This window comes from Cavia porcellus, unplaced genomic scaffold (assembly GCF_034190915.1).
Source record: "Cavia porcellus strain 051 isolate PalLab524CR breed Dunkin Hartley unplaced genomic scaffold, mCavPor4.1 scaffold_5, whole genome shotgun sequence".
Taxonomy (NCBI): Eukaryota; Metazoa; Chordata; class Mammalia; order Rodentia; family Caviidae; genus Cavia; species Cavia porcellus.
The window spans coordinates 78,096,732-78,112,992 of NW_026947488.1; the positions used below are offsets into that span (position 1 = coordinate 78,096,732).

The window sequence follows — 16,261 nt, forward strand, 5'->3', positions numbered from 1 at the left end:
GCTTGTGAAGAGATCCATGAGACCTAGAGACTATTTCCTTTCAGCATTGTGTGTTAAAAGCTTTGGGAAATTTGAAGTACTTGAACTAAAATTTAAAAGGACATTCTGTGTTTTAGGTGGCCCTCTTGTGGTGAGAAGGTCAAAGTATCCCTAAGAAGGCTTGGAAATATTCATGCTGAGTCAAAATTAAGCAAATGAGTGGCAGATAATCTATTTTCATCTTTTTTCTAGGCTCCTGGTAGCAAAATTAACAGACATAAATCAAGCAGACAGAAACACAAACTAGTCTTTTTTCCATCTGTTTTGTGTAGCTACTATATGATTCTGATGATCAAAAGTAACTCATGGGAACATTTTAATTAAAAATTATTAAATTTGATTTTTTATTCTGTTCACTTAGAAATAATTTTATACTTACATAAAAGTTGCAGAAATATAAGCAAAAGTGTTTACTTTTCCAATGAGCAAACTTTAACATTTTATTTAATTAAAGTATCATCTATAAAACTAGAAAGTCAGCATTAATATACTGCTGTTAACCAAGACATAAACCTTAATCAGATGTTATAAGTTATACTATCAATATCCTTCTCTGACTCCAGATTGTTCAGTGTGTGACATGTCTTAGTCTTTCATTGTTTTATGATTTGACACTTTGGAAGATTACCCATCAGTGTCTTTGTAAAATATCCTTCCATAAAATTTGCCCACTATTTATTTAATGGTGAATTTTAAGCAAAAATACAAATGTTCTCCATTTCACTGCCATATCAGAGGTTGTAGGATGAGTTTATGTCTTATTATAGTAATGTTCACTTTGTTCACTTGGTTAGTGGGCATGACAAGTTTTTTCACTGTAAAGTTGCTCTTTTCCCTGGGTAATTAATAATTTTAGATTAGATGCCTTATGTTAATCACAAATGCATTTTCTTTTTCAAAGGCATTTTAATAGAATGAGGTTATGATTTGTATATCAAAATAGACATCTTTGCTGAAGCTGGTTTGTTGTATTGTCTGCAGTGATCTTTTCTCCTTCACCTATGGCTATCAGCAGTTTTTAAGATCAAGTTACAGTCTTCAGAAAGGTCATGCTTATTCATGTTGACTGAACTCCATGCACTTACTGGCCTCCTAGGTATGTCGAGAGTACCAACGTGGCAATTGCAACAGAGGAGAAAATGATTGTCGGTTTGCTCATCCTGCTGACAGCACAATGATTGACACAAATGACAACACAGTTACCGTCTGTATGGATTACATCAAGGGAAGATGCTCTCGGGAAAAGTGCAAATACTTTCATCCTCCTGCACATCTGCAAGCCAAGATCAAGGCTGCTCAATACCAGGTCAACCAAGCTGCGGCAGCACAGGCTGCGGCCACTGCAGCTGCCATGGTGAGTATAGACATCAGCTCTGTCTTTGCCAGCACTCAGAAAAGCAAATTAAACAGCTGTATCCGAGTAGAGGCTATTCATTTATTAACCTTTTATAATTTTTTTTGCTGAAGATATGTTTGTTCAGGTATCCCAGAAAATACATAAAGTTACCATTCACAGCAGTGAGGGTAACTCCTCAAATGGTTCAGATTGCTCCTATTCTCGGCCTAACTCTCAATACTCTGTCTTATTCTGGATGTAGGTTTTCTGAAACTTCTGCTTTGTAAAGAACCACCTGTCTCCTTCTTTTCAATTTAATGATATTGCCATTCTTGGTCTTCTTATTTTTTGTGTGCCATCTAATCAGCCATTGTGTTCCTTAGGTGTGTTCTTTTGCACATCAAGGCTTTTCTTTACATATATCTTGCTTTTAACCATAACACAATCTGGAGCTGTTTAGGATAATTGCTTCAACAACGTTGTGTTCAGAATTAACTGCAGGATTTTGAACAATACGCTATCTAGATTGTCTCATAATATTGTGGCATAAACCTAATTAACTATAGAAGCCTCACTATGCCATAGGAGAGCAGTACTCAAGGAGTTAGAAATTGGACATTTAGAGTAGACTCTAAACAACATGTTTAAGGTAAAGTTTAAGGTAACCTAATAGCTGAGTTGAAAGAGTCCATTCTTTGCTTAGCTGTTTTAATGTTGTCCCTTTTTACATAAATATTTGAATTGATCTCTAAAATATTCATAAAAAACACTGTAGTATTTCACAGCACAGTGAAATAATCATGAGAGAGGTCTTTTCTGTGTTTATTATGGATACTTGAGCAAAAATACAGAAGGCAGACTCTCTCCTTTTCTCTTCTTTTCACTTTTTTTTTCTGTTAGAGTATCTTGTTTGTAATTAACTACAAAGAGGAATTATCCTCTCAATAACAACTCAATAGTGCCTTTATTGTGCATGCTTAGTCTTGTTATTCGTTGTATATGGCATTCCGATGATTTGTTTTTTTATTTGTTTTTTCTCACCTACCCAAAAATGCACTGCTGCCCCCATGATGCACCTCTGCTTGCTGTTTATGTTAATGCGCTTGAACCCCACTGGCCCATTGCCATCATGTGCTCGCTGCCTGCTAATTAAGACTCAGTCGGCTGTCAAATCACTGAAGCGACCCCTCGAGGCAACCTTTGACCTGGTACTATGACCTTTCACCTTTTAGCTTGGCATGTAGCTTTATTTTAGATACAAGTTGTTTTGGTTTTTTATTTCAGTTTTTTTTTTTTTTTTTTTTTTTACCAACTTGAATATATATTCCTTTTTCTGTTACAAAGTTCTAAAGTACAATGAAAAACTGAGTGTGGTTTCCTGACAAAATTAGTAGAAAGACTAATTTAAGTACATACGTGGATGTCATACAGTGCAAGACTGAAAACCCAGCAGCCCACATTCAGTTTAACTACATTGTAAAATGTGCTAAAGAAATACCTGGAAGACCTTAAAGTGTATTTTTGATTGTATATTTTATGTACTTGTTTGGTTAGCATGGCTTTAGTAATAGAATTATTTACTTTTTAGTATTTCTAGTTCAGTATTTAAGGAAAAAATTGCATGCCTGGGACATTTGCATGTGTCGGTAGATCTGGTTGGGGGGAGGGCAGAGCGGTGTAGGTTTTTATGTTACCAGTTTCAGTCACACAGTACAATTAACTATTAACATTGCTTATACTTGTCAATCCTCATGGAGCTCGCAGTGCAGCTTTTCTTCTTTTCCCAAATCAATGGCTTCTCACATAAAGCCTGAAGCATTATGGGATGTTAAACACCTTAACACATGTTAACATATGCTCTCCTCCAGAGGGATTTTGTTGTGGACAGAAATAATGCTTCCTTTAAAGCTTTTATCTTGCTTTTTTATTTTTCCTTTAGTTTTTTTGTTCACTGGATTTTTCCCCCTTGGGTAGTTAAGTGCTCTGCTGCTTGCTTGCTCATGCTTCCTAACAATTTTAGCCTTCAACTGATTTTTCTTTTTTCTTTTTTTTTCTTTTTACTGGTATTTGTTTTTTATACTCATTCACTAAACAGGGAATTCCTCAAGCTGTACTTCCCCCATTACCAAAGAGGCCTGCTCTTGAAAAAACCAACGGTGCCACCGCAGTCTTTAACACTGGTATTTTCCAGTACCAACAGGCTCTAGCCAACATGCAGTTACAACAGCATACAGCATTTCTCCCACCAGGTAAGGGCATGGATTTGTTAATGAAAGAATCTGATGATCAAGGTAGAAGTCTATTTTAAGAACAGATAAACCACAGCTCTGGATTGCTTTTAGTCATAGATAAAAGGGGTAAGGTAAGATGGTACACAGTGGAAACTTACCTGAAGTATCTCATATTTTTCTTAAAAACTAGGAATTTTAGCTTAAGGAAACAGATTAATTATCAGTGGTGTTTTATATATTTAGTTGTGTTTGTGTTATTTTGAATTGAAATGCAGTTCTCTTCTCTTTTCCTCTCTTTCCTCAACATTGTTATATGTCTGTCAAGCTATTTTATGATATTTTTTTTGCTGTAAGACCCTTTTGCCTTCATAAGTCTGTGAGTTAATTTGACTTGTATGAAATGACTCTTTCAATTTTGATTAGTTTTTAGCCTCTTTGATTTCAAAGTGGTCAATAAAAAACTACGTTCTGGAGCTCTTAACATATGCTCTTTTTTGTAACAGTCAATTCCTTGCTTAAAATTATTATTATTCTTAAGCTAATATTGAAATAGTGATGTTTACATTTATACTTGAATTTTACATTTGTGGTTATAGTTTATTTTCAATTTGGTCACATACATATATTCTAGATTTATTAACATGGATTTAAAAATTAAAAACAGGAACTATCAATTCATTTAGATACCTAGAAATTTACTATTTTTACATACATTGAAATTCAGAAAATACATATTAAAGTTATTATATTGTGAAATTTTGCTAGCCAAACACTTTAAATCTCATTTTTTAACCTCTCAGCTTATATTTTAAAGTATCATGAGTTTAAAGATTTAATAATTTAATTTTATGAATGAATTAATGATTAGTTGTGATTATCAAAGATCTAGCCCCTTATACTCCAGTTAGTATTTGCAGTGTGTAAGTTTAATAATAATATGAGAGAATGTGATAATATTTTTTTGGATTCATGAACAAAGAAATAAACTATACTCAAATTAGTTTCTAGTGATAGGCACAGCATTTTTTATAGTACATCTTTAAAAACTGACCATCAATAATACAAATAAATATATAGAAGCAACAAATAATATAGGATATTCTATTAAAATAGTTCATGCATATAGTATAAAATGATATACTCCTGACATAGTATTTGTCAAGTGTTTTATCCCTATTAGAATAAAAATTAAGTGATTTTGATCTATAGTGTATTCATTGCTTTCTGGGGGAAAAATTCTATAACTTTTCCATATAAACAGTTTTTCAGGAACTTTCAAAAATTTATCTTTTTAATTTTTTATAAATTGCCATGTCCCTGGATTTTACTATTTCCAATGAATAACCCATCAATTTTTTGTACTAGACAGAAATTTTAATAGCTTATAGGTAATATCATAATTTCTCCCAAAAAACTAACAAAGTTTATTTTTGTGAGTCTATTTCATTGAATAAAACATTATTAGAAGTGATAGTTTCCTTAAGATCTAAAAATAAAAACAAATCTGTCTTCCAGTAAATGTTAAGGAAGCTTCAAATAATCTTTCTTAGCAAATGGATTTTTACATCAGTTTCTCCGAAAGTCATGTGACCGTATTCTTTTCTAAGTAACTGTAATCATCAGGTGAATACCATACATGATCCTTATTGGTTACAGTAGTATATCCCCTTAAAAGCTTTAAGTCCATAATAGAAAAATAACCTCATAAGGATCAAGGCAGGAAGACAGTAAATTCATTCATAAAGCAGAGTCATTTTTTTTTTGCTTGAAAGATAAGCACTGCTGACTTATATTACAATATGTTGAAACGTGAAATTTTAGATATATGATGCATTTCTTTTATGATACATTTTATACTAGAAATTCTTCTTGGTCATAGTAGTAATGTGAAATAATATTTATTTGTCTCCCTCTTTTAAGGGGCTAAAACCTCAGGTTGACCTATTTATTAGACACATAATCAGGATTAGATACTGCCTTCATACTTTTTCAGAAATGTTTTCCTTTTTACAAATGTACCTGTGTACACACACACACACACACACACACACACACACACAAAATGCCCCTATGACATGAAAAGTTTAAAACAGCCTATGTTTACTTCTGCCAAATCACTGTCAGATAGAAAAAGAAGCCTAAAGCAGGGAATGTGAACTCAGACACCTCAAGAGCCAGACAGCCAACATAATCCAGTAAAGCATGAGCTAAATTGGGTGTCAGCACGGAGCCTGAGAGGTACTAGGAAGCAAAGGCTCATGCCCAGGGAGAACACTCAGTGTTCAGGCATAGCCTTTTGTTGTCTCAGAGGCACATCTGCTGGCAGGTAGTTCCCAGTGTGGCACAGACCTCTGTCTCTGTTTACACCACAGTGTATTGGAGCAGTGCAATTGTATCTGGGCCTTGTATGCTGGGCTAACACAATCTGCCCCAGAAGCCCTGCTGAACAGTGCTGCTCCAGAATATACAGGACAGTGGTATGTTTATATATGAAATCCCCCAATTTTTAAAATGTGCCCAATTCAGTTCTTAAGTCATAACCTTTAGGAGGATGTAGTGGACCTGTAATGCTAGCACTCTGGAGGCTGAGGCAGGAGGATCATTGCGAGTTCAAGATCAGCCTAGGCTACAAAGTGAGCTCAAGGCCAGCCTGAACTACATAGTAAGACCTTGTCTCAAACAAACAAACAAAACCAACCTTTGAGAACTAAAAATTAAGTAAATTCTACCATGATTCACATGTAATTTCATATAATACTTGAGAGTAATCAAGTTCATTTCCCAAAATACAGGTTATCCTATGTACAAATAACAGAAGAATCATGTAACCAAAACATTCTGCCTGACAGTCTAACAATTGGGAAGGTATGCTCTGAGGACCTTACTGGAACTAGGTAGAAAGTGGAAGTAATTTGTATTTCCAGCTGACATTTTACAGTTCTATAGTCTGTTGTTTCAAACGAAAAGTGACAGACATATGTAGGCCTATTTAATTCACATTACCGTGAAACATAGTTGGCTACATCCTTACAATAGGTGACTGTGCATACAGGGAATGGGTTGCTAGCATATCAGGATTCTGTGTCAGGCCACCCAGCAAGATATTATCGGAGAAATAGCAGCGGACAGTAACATTTAAGAACAGAATTGGGCTTCAATGGTATCTACCCATCTGATCATCTTAGGTATATGCATATTTCCATCCATCTTTCTGTCATTGTGTCCCTTAGCTCCCTCTTTTCTTCCTTTTGTCCATCACTCTCTTCTGACATTCCTTCTTTTCATCTATTCATCTTCTCATTCATTCAAGCAATAAATTCTGATTGCATGCCATGCAATGTATCAGTATTTACAAAAGAAATTGTAATCTCATAGTTCTAGGGGAAAATCTAGTATCCATAAATTCCTTATCTCACACAGTTTTTTTAAAAAATCTCACTATGAATCTTACAGGATACATCTTTCAGATTCTAAGCCCTAGAATTTCTTGTTGCCATAGGCCTGATTGTTTCACATACTACTTTTAGGAGTTACTTTTCATTGAGTAACTGTCCTGTATCATCCTGCACTAGGTACTGGACATCTTCATGTCTTTTTTTCTCACCACAACCTCAGAAGATTGGCCCCCACTTTACCTATGAGTTATATAGGGTCTGCTGAGGCACAAAGATTGGTCAGGTGAAATGGTTTGTGGGGTTCAGAAGAATTTGAACTTAGGTTTGAGGACTTGGGTCAGTCTCTCGGTATCTATCTATAAACAATGTACTTAGTAATGTAGATATCCAAGAAAAGATCTGAGCAGGATACATACCTGTAATCAGCACTCTGGGGGCAAGACAGAAATTTTAAGTCCACCTTGGGGAATTTAGAACTTAGTGAGACCCTGTCTTAAAATATAAAGACTGAGGATATAGCTCAGTGTGAAGACCCTGGGTTCAATCCACAGTACCACAAAAACAACCAAATAAAGAATGAAAAGAGAATTTGGGAGAATGACAACTAATCCTTTTAATTACCTAATGCTGTGCCTGAATTTTTTACACTTTTCATCTTATTTAAAGAAAATATTGAATTAAATTTATATTTTCACATTTATACTTTTCATCTCATTTAAAGATACACATTAAATTAAATTCATATTTTTGTTTCCAATTTTAGGAGTATACAACTTCTTTATTTTTACCTTCGTGCTTCAGACTAATTATTTATGCAGATTAAATAAATATATAAATAATCTAGAGCCTACTAATATTGTACATGTGAGCTTCACTTCTGAGTATGTCAGAAATAACATTTTTAAAACATTTTTCCTCATGAATTTAAATTAAGCTCAGTTCTACACACCACTCTCACAGTGTCAGCTGGGACTAATTAATAAAAAGGAAAAAAGGTGTTTGATATCAATTTTGATGATTCAATTAATTGTAAGCGTTTGGTCCTAAACGATACTACATTATTTTTAGAAGACCTAAATCAGCTTTGTACTTATAATAAAACCTAAGTTGGCTTGAATTATCACATGGAAATTTCAACTTCTAACCAATCCTCTTTTAAAGTGATTTTTTCCTTTTCTACTTGTTTCTATTTTTCTTGAAATAATTTTAACTATGTATACATTTCATTTGCAAATTTCCATCCTGTTGTTTACCCTGCCTCTTCACAAAGATCAATTTAAAATTTAATTTAAAAAGTTATGTAATTGAAATAACACATTCCACAGAAATACACCATTCAGCTAAACATATCTTTGTAGGCAAAATTGGAAATTGACAAATATATCCGCTTAAATTTTGCCTTGTGCTGAAAATTGAAAAAAAAAATTTAATTTGGCTATTTGTGCATCATTGTTAGTAAATCAAACCATTTAAGTAAAGATGGATATTTTGGTCATTTCAAAAGTGGTTTTTCCTTTTGGTAAGTGGGTCCTACAGCATTTTGTCTTCATATTTGTGAGTTACTGCACCCTGGCTAGTATTTTCATTGCTGCCTTATGTTTATTTGCTGCAAATCCCTCTCAGAACTGTGTGCATTGGTTATAACAGCAATGAGGAAGACAGCTCAAACTAAAATTCATGTCATAAAAGGTGCAGGGTTTTAGGGTAATAGTATATGGTTGATTCATTTCCAGCATGTGCAGGCTTCATTATGCATGGAGTGAAATACAGTAGGCAAATTGCACTATAATAATAATACACTTTAAACCTATAATGGTTAAAAAAAAACCTATAACCGTTCAATATTTAAACTAGCATTAATATCCTTTAAATAGCATGTTATTCTTTTTCATTCATCTTCTCATATTTTCTTTGGGTATTTCCCAGTCCTGCCCCTACCACTAGAAGATAATGGTCTCATAAAACTTAGATCCAGTATTAAATTTTGCTTTCTCTACTGTCTCAAATTAATTTTTTGTAATTATCAGTTTGTTTCTGTTGTCTCTTACTAGACTGTATTAACAGATTACAGAGATGTCTTAAATAATGCATGACAATATAACAATATTTGCCTGAAAAATGCTTCCCTATATCCAATACAAAGTTTAATTTATGCCCACAGTCTAATGGTGATAACAGACTAATTGCAGCTATGACACAATGCCAGTTAAGTAATCTGCGTTTCAGTTAAGTTTCTCAATAGCAGCTTTGTTTCGTACGGCCATATCTGACAAAACTCAATTGGCAGATACTTTTCTAACAAATGTTCATCCCAGATGCTGCTAGTATTTAAACAGAATGTGCCAAAATTTAGATAGAAATACAAAGTCATTTGATATTTTAAAACTTAAAAAGTCTAAAATAGTCTCACAGAAAAAAAAAAAAAAACACGGTTCTTTGTATGGGAAAGTGCCTTGAACTTTGTAAAATTAAAATAGATTTTCAATATTTACATGTTAGAATAGGGGCTATAGACATGTAATGCTTATTTTTACTTATCATGGTCAAATTATTGTGAACAGTAGTGCCTACAACATGTGTACCTTCACAGTGTCCGACTCACATTTTTACTGAAGTCTGATTAGTAATTACTTGCATGTAAAGTTTTGTAAAACATTTGCTACTGTGGAAAGTCTTAAGGACCTAAACCGGCAATGAAAACTAGTCTGTTTTCTCAGATACCTGTCAAGAAACTTAATTTGAGACTTAAAAGAATTATATTCCCACTTATAGTACTTTTCCTACATTTTGATTGCAAACTAAAGAGCCAAAGAAATTTCACCTTCTTTATGCATAATTTATTACATGATAGCTCTCCAATAAAACCCATTTCATGTTTGTGTGGTTACTCCTTCAGTGAACCGAGGAGTAAAACCAAGGGAATTAAAATGAATGTTTTGGCTTCATTACATTGTTCAGTGTTGTGCATTGACTTATTTAGTGTCTGAGTAATAAATACTGTCCCCAGTTATTTAAATGTGTTCAATTTAAAGGCAATTAAATATATTTATATGTCAGAGTCAGAAGTAGCAGAGAAACTAGATGGCTAATAACCATAATAAAGCAAAACTAAACAAAAATTAACAGTATTATTTTTAAAAGAATTAAGCAGATTTAAATATTTTCCAAAATACTTTTTCTCTAGACAGCAGTTAATAGAAACAAAGTGTACCAGCACACAGTTAAACTGGCTTGTAATTCCTCACTTGAGACAAGTTCTAATTGATCACTGTGCTATTGTATGATTTGATTGTGCTGACAGTTACATGCCACTGTTCCCATAATAACAATTTTTCTTCTTTGTTCAAATGAATTTCCTAATTACACGTGTGATGGGATGTTTTAATTCTTTTCCCTTTTCAAATCCACCTTCCTGTTGCAATGCATGATGGGCAGGCTCAATATTGTGCATGACACCCGCTACAAGTGTTGGTAGGTGCCAGCTTTGTTTCTTAATTATCTTAAACCTATGGTGCGTCTCACAGCCCCTCAAAATCCACTGCTCAGTTTAACTTTTATCTATTGGGCAAGTCCATTTCCCTTTTACTAACACCTGTCAATTAAATGCCATTTTCTATTTAATTGACATGGACTCACATAAATGTTTTCTTTACACACAACAGTTTCCTTTAGTCACCTTTGGTGGATTTTGATTGGACTATGAGTTCTGGTGTATAAAACAAAAGAATCTGTATTATAAAAGTAATAAACTGTATTTTTATAATAGTAAATAGTAAAAATACTTTTTTACTCAGATAACTGTATATATCAAGTAAATATCTGTATTTTTATTTAGATTTTGATTGTCTATGAACATTATATAAAATTCTTGTTTTTGACATAGCAAATTAAGCCTGTTTTTGTCAATTTTCTTGATTTGATGGTAACAAGCTTTTTCCCCCCCCCTCTTTTTTTTTCCTCTTTCATCCCCTCCTCTTCTCTCCTTGGAATGTTGTCCTGCTTTGCGCTGTGATTGCATGTCACTCGCTGGTGATGATGTCCTGTCACATGGCTTCTTGCTATGATAAATACCATGCCCAATGATCTCTTCCATGTTGCCATGGTTTCCATATTGCTACACTCTTCTGTATGTTTGCTTATATGATTTTCCCTCCGAAAGTTCCCATGGTGCACGGTGCTACGCCAGCCACTGTGTCCGCAGCAACAACATCTGCCACAAGTGTTCCCTTCGCTGCAACAGCCACAGCCAACCAGGTTTGCTAATTTACAGCTTTGTTTCTTAAAAGACAACTCTAATAGGGCTCAATCCATCAGCCTTTGTGCACATGGATTTCCCATTGAAGTCAGTGGGAATCCTGTGTCTGTGAGGGCTGTAGAGGGTGCTGTAATGAGCATGGGGTTTCAAAGATACCTCTTGTTGGCCTACACATTCTTTCTATGATGAGCAGCAGAATGCTTTTATGCCATTTTATAAGTGCTCCAAAGTTGTCGCGGCTCTATTTCTGAAGCTACTAAAATATTATTTACACAAGCAATTCTCGTTTGGTCTCAATCAATTGTGTAGGTATACTGATTAGTCAAAAATAGAGGCAAACTTCAGATTTTTATTAAAAATGCTTGGTGTGTACAATTCCATAAGCTCTTACCTAAATGCTTAATAAAAAAGGAAAATATTTAAATGTATCACATATGCCACAAATGACCACTCTTGTAAATAGGAGTTTGTTATAATTTATTTTCTTTAATAAGCATATTGCATATTCAGAAATAATTAAGTCTATGTACAAGTTTCTAACTTTGATTCTCAATGCTTTAGATGGGAAAAATGCTAAGTGTTAATTCTGCAATTATTCTGTACAAATATTGGAGATTCATGAAGAAAACAGAAAATATGCTAAATTGAGATTCATTGTACATTACCTACAGGTTTACAGAATAACAAGTAGGATACTTTTAAATTAAAGTAAATTTGTGATATACAATGACTATTTAAAATAAAATTATTATTTAACATTTAAAAGGTGACATACATTCTACCAGCATTTTCTGATTCTATTTAAGAATATATTCTAAAATGCTGGTTCGATTAAAGTCTCATTTATATAAAGTAAGTTTGAGTTTTAAATACATAGCTATATTTGTTATAAAAGAAAAATTCAGTTGAGTTCCGTGGCATGAAAATAGGTAACTAAATTTCAGATAGCCCACTGACTACAGTTAGATGAAGTTGAGTTTCAAAGAACCAATATCATATGTGACTCTACATGTAGCTGCATAAGTAAAGAAGAACAATGGAGTCCCATCTAAATTTATATTGTTTTAACATGCTATTCCTGTACTCTTGATGAATTTTCAGATATTCATATACCTGTTAAAAACTTTTAAAAGTATACTGCCAAAATGAATTAATTTGAAAGCTTTACACAAACTTTAAACATTTCTTGGAAAAGAGCCATTAGTTTTTCTGAAGCTTGTCAAATTAGCCTTGAATTTATGCTAACACATCAGACTCATTTACAAGAATGCTAGTTTGTGTGTATGTGGCATGCTAGTAAATAATCTTTGACAGAAATTATCTCAGTCCAGTTCATCTGTGATGAAGATCACTGGTACTGAACTCTCTCATTTGTATCATGTGTGACTATGGAATTGCTAGTGTAAGCAGAACTATAGCAAAGCAAATTTCAGTGCCCTTGGCCACCTGGGTCATAGGGGACACTTTACTTTTTGCATTGTGCTGTGACCATTTCATGCATAATCTTGGGTCTTCATACTATTTTACAACCAAAGAAAAGAAAATTGGATTGGATATATATATACACACATATATTATATCTACATATACATCCATATGTATATGCCTACAGTACATTAGCAATGCTGGAAATAACTGATGCCACAAAATGCAGCCTGCATGCATGCAGAAGTTTTAGCTGGCCCTTCATCTGCATCGATTGGTGTTGAAGGTCCTTGGTATGTTTCGACAGCCCCATCCTTGATGCTTCTACACTGTTGGGTGCAACATCCTGTCCTGCTGCAGCAGGAAAAATGGTATGAGAAGCTTCATTATGCTTGGAGCACATTTTTGTGCTATTTGCAAATGCTGTAAAATTGTGTAAAAATGTCAACTGAGAAATGAAAATAAAACAGGAACATATTAATATACACTCCAGATTCTGGAGGTAGTGTGTTGAGTTAGTCTATGATGTTTACATTGAAGCAACAATAAAATGTCTTCATGTATGTGATTTCATTATTCTCCCATCAAACTTGTGGATATGGAATTAGTACTATTTTATAGAAGAAATGTAATTACAGAGTATTTAGTTGCTTTGCTCAAGTTCACGCAACCAGAAAGTGAATCACTAGCAATAGAACATGTTCTTTTGGCTTTAGTGGTCTCCATCTATTGGACTCTGCTCCCATGCTAGCAGCATTAATTTTGGATTAGAGAAGAATCAAGTTACAAATTCCCAGTTCTTGACTTTGGGGACTGTTGACATAAGTAATCTCTATGTCAGTTTCTTACTGAATTTTCTCCCAAGTTTTCTAGTTATGTTGCCTATTTAGAATACAATAAGTTGTTAACTTTGAATTCAGTAATATGTTCTGAAGTCAGGATATGCCCTTATCCAGTTCTTTTGAATTATTCCCTATAAATCTTTTCTGGTATTTTTAATTTGTGAAAATGTTAGATACTCTAATTTGATTGAAAATGGTAGAAATTTGGTTGCGCAAAAGTATACAAGATGTCTCTTTATTTCCGTACTATTGATAAACGACTGAAACCAAAGGGGTGTGCGTGTGTGTAGGCCAACAAAAAGGGCTTCTTTCAATTACTGCTCTGCATGAATTGTTGGTAGTTTTACTTCTCTTCCTAAAAACTGGTAACATTCATACAATAGTATTTAACACAAGTATTTTTAAAAAATGAGTTGCTATTTTGGCATTTAAGTTCATATTAACTGACTGTTATGTTGACCAGATAAAAACTATCACCTCACAGCTGATTCTCACTCTTCTTGAAATATTTAAGATGTTTTCATCTCTTGGTTACTGGCTTGCTTGCATGGATCATTCATTAAATAATTTTTTATTTGCTAGATACCCATAATATCTGCCGAACATCTGACTAGCCACAAGTATGTTACCCAGATGTAGAATTGTCATCACTAAACAGTAAGTTCATTATGTAATATACATTAGCCTATCTGTGATAATTTTCTCAAGATAGCAATTGTGTAGTATACTTCAGTTTCACAACATTTCAAAGAGAATATTGTAGGCTTAAATTTTTATCTTAGATGGGTTATGCAGAATAATATTTAAACCAATATCATACTATTACAAAATCATATATAAGGAATGATAGTAAATTTTGGTTTTTATTTCATAATAGACAAAAGCATGAAGAAAATTAAGACTTAAAAGTAAAGAGAAGGCATGATTAAGGGTTTGGCAAATATTTTTACAGGACCAAAAAGTAAATGTTTTTGGCAATGTGGACCATACAGTTTTTGTGGCATCTGGTCAATTCTGCCATGGTAGCATGGAAACTACCAGACATAGTATATAGTATATAGCAGTGGTGGTGAATCTATGGCACACTTGTTGTTTTTAAGTCAAAAGATATCACTGTATGAGTTGTATTTTGTTAATCAAAACCTCAGTATTCAGGTTTAATTGCAGTGTGGGCGCTTTGAGATAAATAAGTGGATTTTGGGTTTCAGTTTGGATATTCATCTCTAAAAGGTTCGCCATCACTGATACAAAAGAATGGATATGGCTATGTTTCTGTAAGACTTTTTTGCAAAATATGAAGCTGGATTTGGCCCACAATCAGTAGTTCTGCTGACCTCTTGTGAAAACGGTTAATTTATTTTTACGATTGTTTAGCTAAATTTTAAATAAGAATGCATGCTTACCTCACCCCACGCATTATCATTAACAAAATCATTAGATTGAAGTAATTGTGACTTTAACTAGTTACATACATACACATACTCACAGAGGCATATATAAAATGACATACCAGTTGAACCAGTTGAACATTTAGGCACTTTAAAATATTTAATAATTCTGAAAACATTGTCATTGCTCAAAAATGTTTTGAAAATCATGTAAAAATAATGTTTTAAATACTTTGAAAGTCAACTTTTTTCATTCTTAGAAGATATATTTTATTTGATATATATATGCATTTAAGTTACTACCTGTGCTCAGAAGCATGATAAGTACTTATTTTTATATTTAAAAATAACTACAACCTTTACAGCTGGATCTGGTAAATAAAATGGATGGTCATTCCATTGTGGCTTCCTTTCTTTCGTTTATTTGGTCATCAGCATTACAAGTAAGGTTTTAGTGCTACTTTGAGTTACAGATCAGGGAGATAAAGATGTAAGTAATCTCAGGGTGACAGATTAAAATAAGAGGTCTGGAGCAAAGGTGGAGGAGCAACTCTTCCCATCAAAATCAGAAAAGTGAACGTGTATGTGAAGAATGGACCTTAAAAAAGGGACAGACTGTGAGGTGAGGATTCATGATAGCAGAGAACCAATTAGAGACCCTGGTAGCTAATCCACAGTGAGAGCTAAAGACAGAGCTCGTTGATGGAGAGAAGGGTAGATAGAATTGGAGAGCATTTAAGAAAAAAATTAGACTGGATCTGAGACATACTAGTAAAGACATGCTGAAATCATGAATTAAATTGATGAAATTGATTTTTATTTAATCAGCTTTCTCGAAGCAGCTCTGAAAAATATGATCATGAGCGATAGTACATTGTCTTTAGTTTGTAGATTAAGGAGAAGAATAACTCTTCATTTGACATGTTAAAAAATCTGTTCCCAGCTTTCATAGTCTTTAAATATGTTTAATATGTATATATGCAACTATGTTCTATTTCTTAGCAATAATTCAGGTTGAGAAATATGAGACCACATGACGTAAGTCATCAGTACATAGAAAAATCAGTATTCTTTTTCTAATGAATGTTCGGATCTTGGTGTTCTGTTTTGAGAAATGTTTGCTTTCATTTGAAGTTACAGTATTTAAACTGACTAAGTCAGCAAAATGGTGATTTTTCTTTTTCTAAGTTATACTCTGAAACATACTTTTAATTTTTAAAAATTCCATGATGTGATTAAATTTCATGTAAAAACCAAAACTTCTAACTCTCAGATGCATTGTAATATCCATTAAAGTTTAATTCATTAGGAATTATTCCTTAATTAATAAGCAAGGATTTTAGTTTTCCT

General features: G+C 33.4%; 1 protein-coding gene across 18 annotated transcripts in view; it reads left to right on the forward strand.

Moving 5' to 3' along the window:
* Positions 1-16,261, forward strand: part of Mbnl1 (muscleblind like splicing regulator 1) — a 193,491-nt gene that overhangs the window by 165,061 nt on the left and 12,169 nt on the right. For 11 of the 18 annotated variants that reach the window (XM_063249212.1, XM_063249199.1, XM_063249198.1 and 8 more), the window contains 6 exons: positions 1,136-1,393; positions 2,530-2,583; positions 3,471-3,624; positions 10,437-10,472; positions 11,161-11,255; positions 14,106-14,180. In XM_063249212.1, the coding sequence (XP_063105282.1) occupies positions 1,136-1,393; positions 2,530-2,583; positions 3,471-3,624; positions 10,437-10,472; positions 11,161-11,255; positions 14,106-14,162 (654 nt within the window). In that variant the 3' untranslated portion in view covers positions 14,163-14,180. Of the gene's footprint in view, positions 1-1,135; positions 1,394-2,529; positions 2,584-3,470; positions 3,625-10,436; positions 10,473-11,160; positions 11,256-12,868; positions 13,053-14,105; positions 14,181-16,261 lie in introns of all 18 variants that reach the window. The other 7 variants (XR_010047626.1, XR_010047627.1, XM_063249203.1 and 4 more) reach the window with 7 other exon arrangements.